The sequence below is a fragment of the Thrips palmi genome, unplaced genomic scaffold (genome assembly GCF_012932325.1).
Source record: "Thrips palmi isolate BJ-2018 unplaced genomic scaffold, TpBJ-2018v1 HiC_scaffold_2, whole genome shotgun sequence".
Taxonomy (NCBI): Eukaryota; Metazoa; Arthropoda; class Insecta; order Thysanoptera; family Thripidae; genus Thrips; species Thrips palmi.
This window is the reverse complement of record NW_023144629.1, coordinates 11,692,608-11,710,177: the sequence shown is the minus strand read 5'-3', so window position 1 is coordinate 11,710,177 and position 17,570 is coordinate 11,692,608. Positions and strand designations below refer to the sequence as shown.

General features: G+C 42.0%; 1 protein-coding gene and 1 long non-coding RNA gene across 3 annotated transcripts; one reads left to right on the top strand and one right to left on the bottom strand.

Annotated features, from left to right (window-relative positions):
- Nucleotides 1-4,468: 4,468 nt before the first annotated feature.
- Nucleotides 4,469-5,509, bottom strand: LOC117647167. The gene is made up of 3 exons (XR_004587825.1): nt 5,394-5,509; nt 5,151-5,269; nt 4,469-5,063 (listed from the first exon to the last, which is right to left on the bottom strand). It is a non-coding gene; the product is annotated as an uncharacterized LOC117647167 (long non-coding RNA).
- Nucleotides 5,510-10,252: 4,743 nt separating this feature from the next.
- LOC117647102 lies at nt 10,253-12,560 on the top strand. 2 transcript variants are annotated; one of them, XM_034388622.1, is made up of 6 exons: nt 10,253-10,443; nt 10,563-11,654; nt 11,733-11,808; nt 11,906-12,068; nt 12,165-12,344; nt 12,429-12,560. In XM_034388622.1, exons 2-6 carry the CDS (start codon nt 10,908-10,910, stop codon nt 12,460-12,462), a joined length of 1,200 nt encoding a protein of 399 aa, XP_034244513.1. In that variant the 5' UTR covers nt 10,253-10,443; nt 10,563-10,907; the 3' UTR covers nt 12,463-12,560. The 2 variants fall into 2 exon arrangements, with proteins under 2 accessions (XP_034244513.1, XP_034244514.1); XM_034388623.1 differs by having other exon boundaries at nt 10,440-11,654.
- The last annotated feature ends 5,010 nt before the right edge of the window (nt 12,561-17,570 follow it).

Sequence of the window (17,570 nt, the reverse complement as noted above, 5' to 3'; positions counted from 1 at the left end):
TGAGGGCCAAATATTTCTTGAAATTGATTCACATAATCAAGCAGAGATCTGGGGCCGTTCTTGACTTTGTCCGGGCGTAGAACATTTCTTTCATTCATCCTGAACGTTCAATGTCAGACTTTGAAATGAGAACTCTCAATGCTTTCTGAAAGGCCACGCCTGGGGTTGGTGTGCGATGCTGTTTGTTTCACCAGGGACAGAGCACAAACCAAAAGGTACGCAAAGAAAACTGAAAAACAACCAAAATGTACTCAAAAAACTTCAGGTCCAGGAGGTTGGGTTGCAGCAACAATAGAACGACCAGGTAGACACCAAATTAAAGGCGATATTCTGCTGTATTCCATTTTAGGAAAAAAAGCCTTAGGAAAATCGTCCTTTGGAAACACGGATTAGGAAAATTTGCTTTAGGAAGATTGCATTTAGGAAAAGTACACATTAGGAAAAACGGATTAGGAAAACTGGGCGGGAACGGGAACAATTCCCATCATACAAGGAACTCCATAAAAGAACAACCAATTACGCCACTCAGAGGCTTTCCACATGTGCCGTAAGTCAATAGGCCTGGGCTTTCTTGAAATGTGTGTCGGGGTCCATATTTCTTGCAGGCGCTGATTAATTAAAGCTAGGGTAAGGTGCCCAGTGATGGCCACTTTTAGCGCACAGATGCGTCTTCCAACCGTTTACGAAGTCTCTCAATCGTCGTACCGTTTGGGACATTTTCAAGAGCATGCAAGAAGGATAGAGTAAAGGTTCTCCACTTAGAAAAGGAGCAAAATTTAACTCTGTCTTTGCGAAAAGAGTAACCAAAATTTCAGTGCAGTTTGCCCAGTGATGGCCCCCCTTTTGCTTTGTGATGGCCTGTGCCCTGCTCGGTGATGGCTAGTTTGGGTTTTTGAGAGGGGAGTAGCTCTGTGCTTCCTTTTTTGACAGTAATCAGCGAGAAATAAAGTAAAATTTCCAAATCTGCGAAAGAAACGCTGCGATTACTGGTTTGATCTCAGCTCTACAAAATAAACAAATTATGTCAACGCAGCATTCGTTGCGCTGAGCCCCTGCGGGCCCACGACGACAGCAACGAGACGAAATTTTTTCGGTGTTGGGTTGCTAATAGGTGAGGGTACAAAACCCCAAAAGCTCAGCTGTTTACCTTCTCCCGCGTGGATGAAAAGTCGGCGCAAAGTCCAAAGTGGCCATCACTGGTACCATGGCCATCACTGGGCACCTTACCCTATCTCATTGACACCCACAGAGTATACATCAGGAACTGCTTGAAGGAGCAGATCGGTATGATACTGGTAACCCCTTTATACACAGGGTGTAGGTCATCGGTGGAGCATCCAATTCCAAGGTCGAAGTAGTTGAGAAGCATTACTGGTGCAGGGCCAATGACACACAGTGGGCGGAAACACCACTTTCGACGCGAAAAAGTCCAAATGTAAAAAGTTAAGTGAGTGATCAAAACTTTACCTAGGATGTTCAAAAAACTATGCAGAATTCGAATCCAGCATCGTTTTCCTCATAGAGAGCTTCATTTATCCTCAGGAAGGCTTGAAAGTCAAAGTTTCCATTTTTCTGTCAATTTGCCTTAAAATATAGTGGACTTTGTAATTAAATTGTGCCTTTCATTGTTCACGTAAAGAAAAACTGAGCACACGTTCGTCTAGAGCACTTTTTAGCGATTCCAAAACCGGTCTTGGATTGTATTTTTGACAACAAATGACTTATCTGCAGCCATTTTAGTGGAAGGCGGCACAAAAATCGTGATATTTTAGTCTCATTGGGCGGCATTAAAAGCCCTACAGAGCCCCAACTCCGCACTAGGCTGAATCGAAAGAAAAAAGGGTCCCCTTCACGATGGGGCAAAAACTAGCCACTTTTAGCCACTGTGCCCTTTTAGGCAGCCTAATTTCTATCTGTAAACAGCACAAAAATGCAGTTATTCGACACTTTATCGCGCGCGCGCGGTGCTACGCCTGGCTGTAAGTCTATCATTTCTCATTTAAACCTGTGGCATGCGCTGACATTTTTTTTTGTCTTGTCAAACCGAATCCATTTCTATAAAGAAATTTTGATTTGGACAATTTTGAAAATTCACTCCAACCCCTTGGAATTATAAATAAGGCATTCCATTGGATTAAAAGACAGATTTCAATGAAGTTGTATTTAAAAGTATGAAAGACGTGTTTAACGACACTCAGAACCCACGGGTTCAAAATTTCAGGCTTAAAGTGCAAAAATAAGAGTTTTTCGCGTGGAAAGTGGTGTTTCCGCCCACTGTGTGACACCTCTAGTTCTGTTTCCCCTGGCCATGAGGTTTCTGATACTTTGGTCAGTGCGAGGGTCTGGTAGTGGAATTCGAACCTCCTCGATATATTCTTGTCCATGATGTTGACGAATTATACGCACAAGTGTACCCGGAGTAGGATATTTCATACTGCCCTCTAATTTAACGCCAACATGCTCACAGAAAGTACATCCATAATTACCGGCATGTGTCGACATCCTCATTATGCCAGCTCTTCCCTTCGAATCAGTAACACAACAGCAGGGAAAGAAACGGGTGATTTGCTCCACCCCATTACGTTGCCAAGTCACACTATTTGCGGACAACTTATTGGCCTGCTTCACAAAAGTGCTCATAAAAAGGTTGAAATGAACATAATCTTTATCGACCCACAGACCAGCCAAAATGACATGTTTTTCACGTAGATTTGGGGGCAGTTCATTGATCCTCAGGAAGATAGGCCACGCTTTAGTCTTGGAAGAAGCACTGACTTCAAAACCATCTAGGTTGAATGTATAGGTGCAATCTGCAGGGGATGGTCCATTTTCTGCTGCTCGAAGTCGTATGTAAGCCTCACCGTCCAAAATATCCTCAATGTTATCTGGATTTTCTTTTTGTCTTCGTTGTGGATACTGAAGTGCATCCCAAATACCAGGAAGGGACAAAAATCTTTCCAATTGTCCACGGATGTTCAGAATGATGAAGTATTTTACTTTTCTTCTTGGCTTTGTCCAACCACAAGCACACACAACTTGATTGGGTAGCAAGTGAACTAAGCCTAGAGCTCTGAAGCACCTTGAGCAATAAGCATGTTTTCTGATTCCAGCAACATGCTTGTTCAGAGCCCGCCAGAGTTGCTTCTTAGTCACAGGTAAGGCAGAATTTCCTAAAATAGTGTCGATAATTACAAAAATTTTGATGACCATTTCATAGTTAAGGTCATGCTTGTCCGCCAAAGATAAAACCAATGCACAGTGGGTCAAAACGGTCAAAAGTGCGAAAAAAATATTTTATTATTGAAATCGACTCAGTTCGGCCCTAAAAGACTACCAACCAAGTATTTTGGGGTTCGGGCCAAAACTGGCGATGTAGGGGGTAAAAATCAAAAGTTACTATCCCCGCAGGCTCCAAGGGAGGTCAGATTCGGATTTCTCGCTAAAAATTGGTCTAAAATCACAAAGAAAAATTTTTACTTTTTCAAAAACAAAAAACTGGGGGGTCAAAATCGAAAGTTACTATCCCCACATGCTTTAGGCGAGGTCAAAATCGGTTTTCTGTTCAAAAAGTGATTCAGAATCACTTGGAAAAAAGTTTACTTTTCTTCACGCAAAATATTCAGGGGTCAAAATCGAAAGTTACTTTCCCCGCATGCTTTAGGCGAGGTCAGATTCGGATTCCTCGTTAAAAAGTGATTCGGAATCACTAAGAAAAAACCTAACTTTTTTTGGTGCAAAATATTTATTGGTCAAAATTGGTCAAAATCGAAAATTACTATCCCCGCATGCCTCGTTAAAAAATAATTCGGAATCACTTGGAAAAAACTTTACTTTTTTTCATGCAAAATATTCAGGGGCCAAATCGAAAGTTACTATCCCCGCATGCTTTCGGCGAGGTCAGATTCGGATTCCTCGTTAACAAGCTAGGGCCCGCCCTTCCGTCGAACCGAGTTGCCAGCTTCGCTGCGCCGGCAACTCGGTTCGACAGGGGGCCGGCCCAGCTTGGCCTGCCGGCGGCCTTTCCTCGGGCCTTCGGCCCTCGCATCAGACCCAACTTGGCCAGTCGAAGGCCCGGGCCTTCGGCCCGCTCGCATTACACACCCCGTGAGCGGGTAAAGCAAAGTTATCGATGTACCATCGTGACTTAGGCCCGCCCTTCTATTCACAATATGCAAAAGTCCTTACACTCTTTACTCCAACTGTCCTTAGAATATGCTCATTTCATTTGTCTCTTAGCCCTCATTCCGAAAATACCCATATTTGCCATGCTACTGCAACTCCTTGCAATAGAGGCACAGCAGGAGCGCAAAACGAGTCCGTCGCACTTTTCCCCATTACTCATGAAGGCGGGCTCCTGGACCCCCCTTCCGACCCCTCGTTGAAGAGGTCTTGCCAAGACGTATCGAAAACTTAAGTAAAAAGTTTCAGTCGGTCGACCCCCTTTTTTCAAGACACTGTTAAAAAAAATTTCAGGAAAAGACGAAGAACTTGTCGTGAAAAATGTTGCCAGAAGTCTTCGTAGAAAATCTCAGAAATTACCAACAATTCTTCGTAGTTCAAGAGATTTCCAGAAAATGATGAGAGTTTGCTTTCTACGACCTTTCCACAAAGAACAGTCGGTTTCTCCCAACAGACAAGATCTTTCTTGCTTCAGATATAATAACGAAGGTCCTCTTGTTTTTCCAGTTCTTTATCGGTTTCTCACACCTTCCAGTTTTTCAAAAAAAAAAACCAGAAATACGACAAATGCATGTATTTATACAAAATGCAGTTGGTTTCTTGGAACCAACAAAATTTAAATATGACAAATGCATGCATTCTACCGAGACATCTCAACACTCACAGATTAAATTAGGAAATAAAAGAAATAATAATTTAGAACTCTGGTCAATCCCCACCCAGACAATTCCAGAAACAATCTTACTCCATTGGTGCTTAGCGGCAGAAGGCAAGCAGACCACAAACCGTTTCAACAGATGCTACCTCAAACAAGCAGTATCCTCAAGAAAGATTTTCCTTGAAATTGGTCTTGTTGTAATCCTTACATGCAGTTGTCTTGAGACCTGTAACAAATTTTAAAAAATGCCTATAAAATAAACATTTTGATTGAATGTGATGGCATTATAAGTTATTCAAAGCAAAAACCTCACCCTAAGACAGCATTTCTAACTGGCCAGATAATTGTTGAAACACCTGCTTTCATTCCAATTCAAAGTTCTCCTCATGTTTCTCCTGTTGTGATCCTTGCAAGCCTGTGTCCACCTAACACCTGAAATTAAAAAAAAAAACCTGTTATGAAAGACAATTAAGCAACTTAAAATGAAGCAATCATACTTGATGTATCTAACGCATGAAGTGTCATCTCCTGCGTCAATAAAACACTGCAAACTTACCAAAAGACCGCTCCTTCTGCTGGCCAGATAACTGTTGAAACACTTGACCCGATATCCTTTCACAAATCTCTGCTCGGATTGTGTGTATTGCACTCCTTGACATCTTCACACTAAACTCAACACTCCTAAAGTGAAACAAAACAATGTCATGATTATTATTAGGAAACTCAAATAAAGCAACTGTACTTGAAGCAAATACACAAGATGCAAACAAACAACCTTACCTAATGATCACTGCTTCTGTTCACTATATAATTATTTAAGCATGTCATTCCTTACTCTTCTTCAAAACTGAGCTTGCATTGTGTTTCTTGAATTTTGTTTACAGCTTGAAGCTCAAACCCGAACACCTAAAATAAATAAAATGTGTTTGGAAAGAAAATGAAGCAACTCAAATAAAGCAAATGTACTTAAAACAGTGATGTCCTTAAAGATCATTTCAACCCAGCAACCTTACCTGAGAATTTGCTCTTGCAGCTTGTCAGCATTTCATAACTTCAAGAGCCTCAGATTTAAAAGGAATGGTAGTACGCTCTTTTCCTGCAGTCATAGTTACACATTTTACCATGTATATGACATCAGATTAACTTATGACGGCTTTGAGAGCGAATTCTGCAATAAATTTCCGGAGGCGAACCTTTGGGGAAAAGATTGTAATGTAAGGTAACGATTCGATTGTTCATGTGTATAAACTAAAACAGTACCATAACCTACGGCGCACTATGATCTAGAATCCCGAAAACGCGGAAAAAATTCAGAAAAACGATAGGGGTCTGATTTGGCTTCTGTGTGGCTGAAACTATCCTTGAATGTCCATCTGACAAGAATCAAGTCAAGAAACACCTCGGTCGGTTGCTTCCGACTAATGGGAGGCTCCCAAAGTTGACAAATTTGCAAACTTGACGAAACGTTTGTTGAAGTTGTTTGTTGAGGTTCAGTCCGTCCTCGATTTCCCTGGGAAGGCGGGTTCAAACCCTCAAACCCTATATACCATTTTAAAGGTCTTCTTTCAGGCTTTCTTTTTTACTATAGGGTGTTTTTTATGTGTCATTCTCGGATTAATGGCAAAGCCGGAAAACTTCTTTACACAATTTGGCAAAATTGGTAAAATTCGAATTTTTGCGAGACCCGGGGATCAAAATGGCTGGGTTTGGCTGGGTTCTGGTGGTCAGTTTTCAGTAGTCCGGTCACCATAGTTTGATTATCCATCGGCAAATGCTGCGACCACCTGCGACCCCGGGATTCTATAGCCCTCAAACATGGGTTTTTTTCAGCTTTTTAAAGACAAAATTCCGTCCGTGCCTGCTTTTTCTCACACATGGACACATACATACATGGAACGAACGGGCTTCAAAAGTGCTATCAAGGACATATATTCATTTACTCTTAGTTCATACCGGAAGTGAACTCAAAATCACCGGACGTGGGCTGAAAATCACAGAAAATAGGCAGAAAAATGCTGAAATTGAGAAACGTGAAACCGAAAATGAACTCAGGGACATCAGAAGTGAGTCTGCAGGGTGCAAATGGAGACTGGTTGCAACTTTTCCGCAGTGATGTATGAACTTGACGTAAGGTATCAAGGAAAATGCGGCACTATTCTCACTCTCAGAAAAGCAGTTCAGAAGAAATGGAAAGGAAGAACTCAGTTTTATTCCAAAAATAAATTAAGGCATGTGCCTTTTAGAATAACTTTTTTGTTACAAGTTTGTTTTTGTCGCTTTGTTTTGTACATTTGTTTTAGACATTTTTTCGGTTCTAGGGTAAACTATACAGTTACCGTCAGTTTAAGAGCATCGCTTTCTTTTCAAGGGCCTCTAGGGTAGGTTATGACACTAAGACCCGTGCGACTTGTTCCACACACCTCAGTAGGATCTAGACAACGAAGTGGCTGTCAAAGATTTCACCAAAAACTTTTGGTGACGCTCTTATTTAACCTGAGAAAAAGGTTACCAAAAACATAGTTATCGGCAGCCAAAATACAGTTATCGGCACCCTTTATGACAGTTATCGGCACCCCTTGTAAAAAATACAAAACATGACCAAAAGTGACGAAAATTTCTAACAGTCGTCACAGACACTCTATATATCACCCCTCGACATGTCACGAACCCCCTCTCTCTTCTGTTATGCCTCTTGCGCCCTTCATTTTAGACTCACGGACAACTAGCTCCATGAGCTGCGAAAAAACAACCATTCAATGCGCCGAGGAGGACATTCGTAAATCACGTTGATCAGTGGATAAAGTAGTCCGATTTCATTCAAATTTGGCAGGGGCCTTCCTATGGTCATAATGCATCAGAATATTAACTCCCGGACGACGCCCGAAGCACCAGTGTAGTTTGAGGCCACCCTGACGATAACGGTGTTTGAGGTGATATCTCTGGTGCAGTTATCGGCACCCCCCGAATGAGGACAAGCAAGAGGAATTTCTGTGCTTCTGTGCCTTCAGTAGATGGGGAGAAGGAACCTGGCGAAAAGAATTGTTTTTTCCGGCCCACATTTACGAATTTCACGAAAGATTGAACCCCTGTTCCTGGCATAGAAGATAAGAACAGGCGGCCGAAGTGACCTCTTTCTGCACTTGACAAGAAACGTGGCTCTGTTGGCTGACATGTTCAATCAAACGCGATGCTTTCTCGGTCCTGCATGCTCAAAAGGTGTCTCTAGCGACCTGCATTGGCCGCATCACTAACGGACGCGTACTTGCAGAGCAGGACCCAACTATTCGCCGAGATGACAATAACTGTACCCCTGCCGATAACTGTATAGTTTACCCTATTCTATACATTTTGTTTCGTTTTATACATTGAATGAAATTCAACTGGTTGTGGTAAACCGTGTAAAATTCAAATATTTAATTTAAAAAATTGAATGGCAGAGTAAAGTCGCTTCATCGTTGTGTTATTTCTTGCACAGCCCTTCTAATTTTTACAAAGTAAAGGTCCCAGACCTCGAAACTAGTGCCAGCAGCTCTTTACCCGACTTCGATTATCTTATACAGCAATATTTTCTCAATTTTTAAATCTTTTTAAGCTTTTTCTGCGTTTTTTTTCAGAGGCACATCACCGTAGCTCAAAACTAATGTCAGATTTAGAATCCCCGACCCAAAATACATACAAGAGGGCGATTTCAAGGCCGTGGGAATTTTTTCCGCGTTTTTGGGATTCTAGATCATAGTGCGGCGACAAGAAAATAACACAGGGATGGAATCAAGTACAGAGTTGGACAGCTAAAAAGCGACACCCTACCGGCAAACCAAGTCGATAAATAATGACTGCAACACTAGTTCTCGTAGTTTTGAGTAATAAAATATCAAAGAAATCCATAAAATACTCCATTTTAAGGAGAACACGGCTTCTTGGGCAGTAGCAGGGCGGAGAAAGACGGGTGAAGGGTGTTGAAGGGGAGGGGTGGGGTGCGGCCGGGTTCCGCCGGTTCCTCAGAGTATGAAAAATTTAAAAGCTCATTGTTTTCGATTTCAAATTTCGATTGCATGATCCAGAGCTTTGGAATCGCGCATTGCAGAAACCGTTAAGGGGGCACACCAGTGAAAATCGTCAAATTTTGGCCTTCTTTTTTATTTCATCTTATTTTTCTGCTTTTCATTCCGAGTCGAACGCCGCAAACCCCACCGCAAAATTCCAATTACTTCGGTTTGGGCACATTTTTGAATTTGCTAAAAAGGTAATTTTTTTTGCATATTTTAGACCAATTGTTGACGTTAAGGTTTTTCACTCGAAGTTCAATTATAAAACCCCTGAACCACCCAAACGCAGTTGAAAAAAGGAACATTTTGGCGCAAACGGAACTAAAATACGTCAAAAGGCGCATTTTTAATCCGGAAAAAACACGTTAAATCTATGTTTCTACTTTTAGGGCTTTTTCTCAAAACACCTGTTCTGTACCTTTGTGCCACTCTCACGGGCGCAAAAATTGAGATAATTAAATGCGGTTTGCGGCAAAATGTTCGTTTAACTTGCGTCTATGGTCTGAACCTCGGAAATGACCATCCGATATATAAGACGTGAGCAGCAGCCATGAAAGCGCGAAAAAACTGGTAAAAAAATTTGTTTCTATTTTTGCCTTTTGAAAAACCAAATTCAAAATCATTTTTTTTGCATGCCCGTGGTTCAGACCATAGCCACATGTGTCCTGTTGAGAAATTTTCAAATCCCGTGCTCGAGGCTCAATGCAAAGAGGCGGAATCGTGGCACGAGTGTGGCAAGGTCGCAGAAAAATGTAGTGCACTGGCGTTCCGTCTTGCCATCGCCACCCCGCCCCCCCATACTGATTTTTCTTTTCTTTGGTATAATTTTAAGCCAAGAATAAAATATCAATCAAATACATTAGTTACTTTTCTCAGAATGATCGTTTTTCGAGACCTCTGCATTTTCACTGGTGTGCCCCCTTAAGTTGTCTTGGAAATTTATTTTTTTAAAGAAATACGGTTTATTTTCTTACTTACCATCTTGCCTATGGATTTGGAATGCAGGGAAGGAAGTGCCTCTCATCTCTCCCTCGAGTCGTCAGAGGCGAACAACTGACGAACGGCCAACAGCTGACTGTCACAGCGGCAGGAAAGGAGGTTGGGCGCCATTTTACTCTACGCTTCGAAAAAGTACTTTCAAAGAAGACAGACGCTTCTAATTTCCAATTTTCTGCACCCTAAGCCTACGCAGGTGAGTTGTGTTAGCCGAATCTAAGACAAAGTGACTTGTCGCTCTTGGACTCAGTGCCCTGAAGCGTAAACACTTGTGTAGCTGGTGGTGTTTGAGCTGTTCATTTACTGTACGAGGGTCCCTCCTTCCAGTATTTCTTGTTCAAGGTAAAATGGATGAAGTACAGCAGAGTATACTTGTCCTTATCAAGAAAACTGTCCCCGATGGCAATGAGGCAAAGGCCACGAACTTGGTCAGGCATTTGACGAGTGAAGCAGTTGGAGTTCGCTCTCTAGAACGTCTGTTTGATGTTCCACTAGATGTCATAAGCCTCGAAGTACCAGTGTGTGATGCAGTTATTTTACACCGCTCTTGGCAGGCCAAATTTCGTGAGTGCTTTAACAAATATGCAATTTTTATATTAAAACTTAGTATACCAATGCAGTCTGGGTTTATTTTGATTGACAGTATTGAACTATTCAATTTCATAACTTAATTTTTATTCCAGGTCCTGATCACCTTCCCCTGAGAGAACTACAGAATCAAGCTCCTACAACATACAGAGTCAAGTGGAATCAGATTCCAAGATCAATTATCCGACAGCTGGAAGAGGGGAAGTGGCTTGGTAAATCTGATCGTTGCTTAATGATACGATTGATTGTTAAAGATGTGCTGTCAGAAGACCCAAATGCTGCAAGGACAATGTTTACTAAAGTTGCTGAAAGTATGGTTTTAAAGTATCCTCATGCTTTGCATGATCGCAATCGTAGTTTGACCAGTTGCAAATACATGGATCAGAAGCTGAAATTCAGATACGATGAAGAAATGAGGGCTTTCAAAGTTAAATCTAGTAATGAGGCGCCAAATAATTCCAGAGGCACATGGCTGTGCGCGTTGGCGTGTTAAAATTACTCCTGAGAAAAGAATTGAGATGGAAAACAGTAAATTAGTTATGTCTCAAATATTTCGCAATACTCTTGCAAAAGATTGGCCCTGGGAGAAAATTGACAAACGTATCCTTGATACATTCCCTCTGCAACGAGAAGATATAAATGGACAAACCAAGCCGAGAGCTAGAAGAGCCCGTGGAGCAGGTGGAGCAGGTGGAGCAAGCCATACTGGTCAAGCAGGAGGTTCGGGAGCAGGCCCAACAGGGCAATCGGGAAGATCTGGGCAAACAGAAGGATCAGGCCAAACAGGGCAGGCAGGAACTTCAGGAGCAGGGCAAGCAGGAACGTCAGGAGCAGGGCAAGCAGGTCAGCAGGCTACAGAAACAGGTCAAGAAAACAGGAAGACAACTCAGCAGCTTTCCACTGAATGGCCATTCCTGTTTCGAGGCAGAGGCATGCTTACTCATTTCAACGAACTTACCCAAATTAATTGGCTGGAGAAGCTCGATGAGTTTCAAGACGACTTTGAACCTTATTCTTTCATCAAGTTCTTGTCAACCTTGAAGGAGCTTGAGAGCAGTTCAACAAGAAGGAAGTATAAGAGGGCTGTAAAAAACAAAACATGCAAATATCCTAAGATTGTAGCAACAGTGCTTATGCTTGCCCAATTTTACAAGGAAGACGAGTCAGAAAGTGTTATTGAAATTGAGGTACGTTATTTCAGGGTGCATAATTCTGCTATGTTTGCGTACAAGTGTAGCTTTTCTAATTGACTCTGATCCTTGCAGAAAACAACAAAAATTAATGAAGTGCAGGACATTGATGGGCTTGTACTGCCACCAACACCCTGCTTGCTGTCTTTGGGTGAGACAAAAAAAAAATATTATACCTCTTTTGAAGTGTTATAAATTTGTATTTATTTCTGAGATACTTAACAATGTGTTTCCAATGTTTTCTCCAGGTCCTGTTTTTGAAGCAAAGGGATTTTTCTTTTCAATTGACAGCAATGTTGTGAGCTCTGCCAAGTCCTTCAAAGAAGGGCTAACACTGCTGTTTTGCTCATACTTCGTGATGAATATTAAGTATGCTCCACACGCTGGCAATACATTGGACTTTCTCCAGAGGTATGTACATTTTGTTCAACTGTGTTCCAGCAATCACTTACAAGCTTTAGAAGGATTACTCTATCTGACAAGAAACTAATTGTTATTGTTTTACAGAGTTGTGGCAAAAATTGAACCTGAGCGGGGGACTAAAATGTCAAAGAAAAACTACAAACAGCCTCTTTCTGAGCGCCTCCAGACCCTGCTAGACAGGTATGCCAATTGGGAGAAAGCACAGCAAACGGAGCAGGACCAAGAGCAAGAAGACCAGAATGCTGATGATTTCTCCAATTCAGGGTATGTACTGGCATGACACTTTGAACCTCACTGAAGTGCCCCTGACATGGTCTTATCTAATTCTGCAATGTCACTTTGTTTCAGAAATGATGGCAACACCTCTAGTACCTCAGAATAGATCATTTGCGTTACTCGTCATCCCAGAATTTATCAAAATATGTTGTTTTGTTTTAACTTGTTGATTGTTCATATAATTTTATGACATGTTTATGATGACTTAGTAGTTCATGTTTAAGTAACTACAGAATGTATATTTTGTTAAAGAAACCAATGTATTCCCTCTATGAAATTTTTATTTACTCATGAAAATATACACTATGCAATATTTAAGACTTTCTATATCATAAAATTCCACACTACCCACAACATTCTAATAGATGAGATCGGAGTGGGCAAGCAAAAATCAATGGACAGTTACTGACATAACTCAGGCTACCATATTGAAACTTAATTAGTTTAAAATAAAATGACACAGATAAAACAAGGTAGGTTTACGCCAGACCGCGTCTTGTCGTAACAGGCTTCGCGATGTCTCGCTGCCTGTTTCTCCAATCCGCGCCTGGCGTAAGTACCTACCTTGGCCTGGGGCGCTAGCCTGCCTGCGGCAGGCAATGGCTTGTCCATTGTTGGTTATTTTTTATTTTGTTGAATGCTGGGGGGCTCCGCCCCCAGACCCCCCTACATTCTAAATAGAGTTGTTTTATCTACAGATAAAACGATCTTGACCCTTGTCACTTTTTAACCTGTCTGGGCTGGGCGTCTCCGCCCCCCAGACCCCCCTTCCTCCATGACAGAAGTGATCTATCTGCGAAAAACTCGATTTTTCGCCGTTTTTTAGGTGTTTTTCGGCTATAAAAACTGAACCATTTGAGCTAGGGTAGTGAAATTTCGCGTGTGCCGAGCCAAGGTCATACCCAAAGAGTGTGCAAAATCTCACCGAGATCGGCCGAGCCGTTCAGGAGGAGTAGTGCGGACACACAGACACACAGACACACAGACAGACAGACAGACAGACAGACAAAACTTTTCAACCCCACTGGAGTAACAGGCTTCGCTATCGCTCAGCCAATCAACAAGCAAAACTTAAGTTAAGACAAGGATAAAATAATGTTCATTTAAACATGAAACAACAATAAAATAGACAAAAGAAATAAAATGACATGAGAAGTTATCATAGTCTTTCACAAAATGTATCTTTCCTTCTCTTGTAACTTGGTTTAAAGTACAGCAGAGAAAATTTGTTTTCAATTAAGACACACGAAAGACTGCTTACCATGCTGAAACAAGACAAGGATAAAATAAGGTTCATTCAAACACAACACACTTAAAAATAATTAAGACTAAAATTATAAAAAACAATTTGGTATCAAGAAAGAAAATAAAAAGAGACTGTATCAAAGTCTCTCACAAAATCTACATTCCCTTCTGTTGTCACTCAAAATACTACAAAGAAAATTTCTTTTAACTTCAAACACAAATGTAAAATTGCTACCCATATTCATGCATGGGACCTTAGAATTTACTGGGGAATATTTTAGACAGGAATTAGGTTCTGGCAGTTGAATGAAGGGGACTACATCAGAGCTTTGTGTGACTCGTAAATTTGATATTGAAAATCATCCATTATTTCTTGCCTCCCTCAAATTGCCGGAAACAAAAGTTTTAGGATAAAAAACACTGCAGTAAAATAAAGTTACAACTTATTAGTATTCAAAACAACTTAGGATGTCTTAAAGAGAAGCACAGCTCATGATTGAAATTCTACAGCTACTGGGGCGGAAGCAGAATACTCTTGTAACTTGTACTTAGTATACCTGGGTGTCCTGAAATAAATAAAGCCAACAATAATAGTTCAAATCTTTTGTAAAATGAAAATAATATGTGAAGGAAGAAATAGGAAAAATATGATGGCAACTTGCCTCAGTTAATGATGGGGAAATGTATGTTTCAGTGAGAAGCACAGCTGATGGCTGAAGTTGTAAACACCTTGTGGACACGGATATTCAATACTCTCAAACTCTTGAATGTGGAGTTGACCTGCAACAAATTAAGCACATAGATTATGTCTTGTCCCTTAATAACAAGGTAGGTTTACGCCAGACCGCGTCTTGTCGTAACAGGCTTCGCGATGTCTCGTGGCCTGTTCCTCCAATCCGCGCCTGGCGCACAGTGGGACGAAACCCAAAAAGAGTGCCGATAATTCTGGGATGCTCCAATCGTCTCCAAAATCGCTACCCGGTGGTTTTGGGGGATAAGAAACTCGTTTCCGTCAAAATTGGAAGCCGAAAACGGACGCCAGGGGCGGATCTAGCATTCCAGGAGAGGGTGAACCGTTCGGAGCGCACGGCACGATGCCAAAATCACTACACGGGGGTTTTGGGGGATGAGAAACTCATTCCCCTCAACGTCGAAAGCCGGAAACGAACGCCAGGGGCGGATCCAGCAATCAAGGAAAGGGTTTAACTAGATTCGCCCCTGGCGTTTGTTTCCGGCTTTCGACGTTGACATGAACGGGTTTCTTATCCCCAAAAACCCCCATGAAGTGATTTTGGCATCGTTCCGTGCGCTCCGAACGGTTCACCCCCTCATGGAATGTTGGACCCGCCCCTGGCGTTCGTTGTAGGCTTTTAATTTAAACAAACGAGTTTCTCATCCCCCCAAAAACCCCGGTAGCGATTTTGGAGACGATCAGAGCATCCCAGAATTTTTGGCACTTATCCGGGTTTCGTCCAACTGAGCGATACGGGCACTTTTAGAGGCGATTTTCTCAAAACGCTGAGCGATGCCGAGCATTTTGCGATATGGACCGGAAAGCCGAGAAGCTGCTCTATCACGGGCATGTCGCAGACCCGTTCGCAAATGTTCGCAACTCAACTTATCGCATCGTAAAAATCGTTCAAACGTTGATTTTGCAACAATTTTAACACCGTTCAACTTTTACCCGGCTGAACTTAGAGTAAATCTGAGGGCTACACAGGTTTCTTTAGGTCATAAGCTTTCCAAAAACATATAAAACATTACCTTTATCTCATAGGAGACGGCTACCAGGAGGGAAACTATACACCCATTTCAAAGTACAAACGAAAAGCTGAAAATGTGTCAAGTTTTGCGCTCCGCAGGGGCTCGCACGTTTGAAATATTGTCAAAAAAATTAGTGTCAGGCATAGACCAAACCTTTATTTCCAACATCTGATAGTTTGTAGGACCCGCCCGCCCAATTTTTAAAATGCCACTTCTCGGCACTTTTTTCGCGTTTCGTCCCACTGTGTGGCGTACCTACCTTGGCCTGCGGCGCTAGCCTGCCTTCGGCAGGCATTGGCTCGTCCCACGTCGGTTGCTTACGTGTTGCATTCCGGGGGGCTCCGCCCCCCCAGACCCCCCTTAATTCGAGAAAGAGTTGCTTCATCTACAGATAACACGATCTTGACCCTTGTAACTTTTTAACTTGTCGAGGCTGGGGGGCTCCGCCCCCCAGACCACCCTTTCTTCTAGACAGAGGTGATCTACCTGCAGAAAACTCAATTTTTCGCCGTTTTTTAGGTGTTTTTCGGCTATAAAAACTGAACCAGTTGAGCTAGGATGGTGAAATTTCGCGTGTGCCGAGCCAAGGACATACCTCATAAGCCTGCAAAATCTCAGCCAGATCGGCCGAGCCGTTCAGGAGGAGTAGTGTACACACACACACACACAGACAGACAGGAAAAATTTTTCAACCCCACTGGAGTAACAGGCTTCGCTATCGCTCAGCCAATTAATGATGATAAAAATATTTAGAAAAAAGAACAAACCAGCAGATTCCTCATCAATTTTGTAGAGTCCATACTGTTCCAACAATGTTGCTTTTGCCTCTCGGTAAACAAAGTGAACCTGATTACCATCAAGTAATATAGCCTCAATGTTACCAAGATTGACCTCAGATGGTGAAACTTGGCTGAGAATAAGCCAGCTCTTTTCTCTGTAAGTCAAGTTGTTGACCTTGATTGAAGCAGCAGCTTGCAAGTTGGAGCTGAAGTTCTGGTGAGAAATGAGGGCAGCGACATCTTCCTCAAAATAGCCAGGTGGTATTTTGAAAGGTTTACATTTAGAGACTTACTCTGGAAAGCGCTCACCATCACATTGATATGTGAATAGAAGTTGATGCCTTGTAGCTAGGGTGGAGAGCAAATTAATGAAGTTGTTGCAAACCCGGGCAATTCTCTTAAAATGCTTGTGGTAGTGCTCAAATCGCATGCCCCAAAGGTGGATCAAGGGTCCGATTTGCCTTATCAATTTGCAGTAGTGTTTCAGGAGGTGATATTTGATGGTATAATTTGAGTTCAGCAAAACGCTCACCCTTGCTCTCAGATAACTTTCAATTATAAGATCAAGGTTATCAATTTGCTTGTCAGTTATAGCAGGTGCAGCCACATGCTCGACCAACGCCTTCAGCTTGAGATACAATTTCCAAGTAGGGTCATTCGGGTTCTTGATTTTCCCTTCAATAATGAGAGGAAATAGCCGAATCAATGTCCAATTCTGTACTGCACTTCCACCTAGTTTTGTCCCATCCGTCTTGACAGGTGCTGGCTTATTCTTCATATCCATTGGAGCATACTGAAATTCATCAATTCTTCTGTTGAGAGTTGTGTATGAAAACCAGTTATTTTCAACAAAGTAAGCAATCATACTGGCCATGTCCCAGCTTGCCACACCATGAAAAAGGTCGTGTCCAAAACATGGAGGGAGGCCTGGATCACAAACTTTAAAGTTCTGAAGTTCGTTGAATTTCGATGACTCTTTGATGCCCAGATGGCTATTCCTGTTTGAAGTCTAAACAATCATAACAGCACGGTTGTACTGTGCCTGGGTCCTGTATGGTTTCACCAAATTAGGCTCGGCCTTGAATTCTCGAACATTGATAGGACAAAATCTGCACACAAACCCTCTTGCAAATGCTTCATTAAATCCTCCCAAAAAGTGTTGGCCAAGATTATCACCTGTACAAAACTGAAGAAAGACAGGGAGGATGTTGCCATCAAATTAAAGTCCATTCTCTTCCAAGTCTTTCAGCTCATCAACAAGCCTTTCAAAACACTTTTGACGATACTTTTTGACATGTTCTTCCAGCACAAGCATGATTGCGAGCATAGCTTTAAGTTTAGTGCGAAGATGAGTCCTTATATTACCCAGCGTCATGTATACTCCTAAAGCTCTATGCTTGAGCCTGGTGGTAGTTATCATACTTGT

What these genes read in the sequence shown, in the direction of transcription:
- LOC117647102 (XM_034388622.1), top strand. Translation starts at nt 10,908, where the DNA reads ATGAGGCGCCAAATAATTCCAGAGGCACATGGCTGTGCGCGTTGGCGT. An exon ending in ACATTGGACTTTCTCCAGAG is followed by an intron (nt 12,069 to 12,164) that starts GTATGTACATTT and finishes ATTGTTTTACAG; the next exon opens with AGTTGTGGCAAAAATTGAAC. An exon ending in GATGATTTCTCCAATTCAGG is followed by an intron (nt 12,345 to 12,428) that starts GTATGTACTGGC and finishes ACTTTGTTTCAG; the next exon opens with AAATGATGGCAACACCTCTA.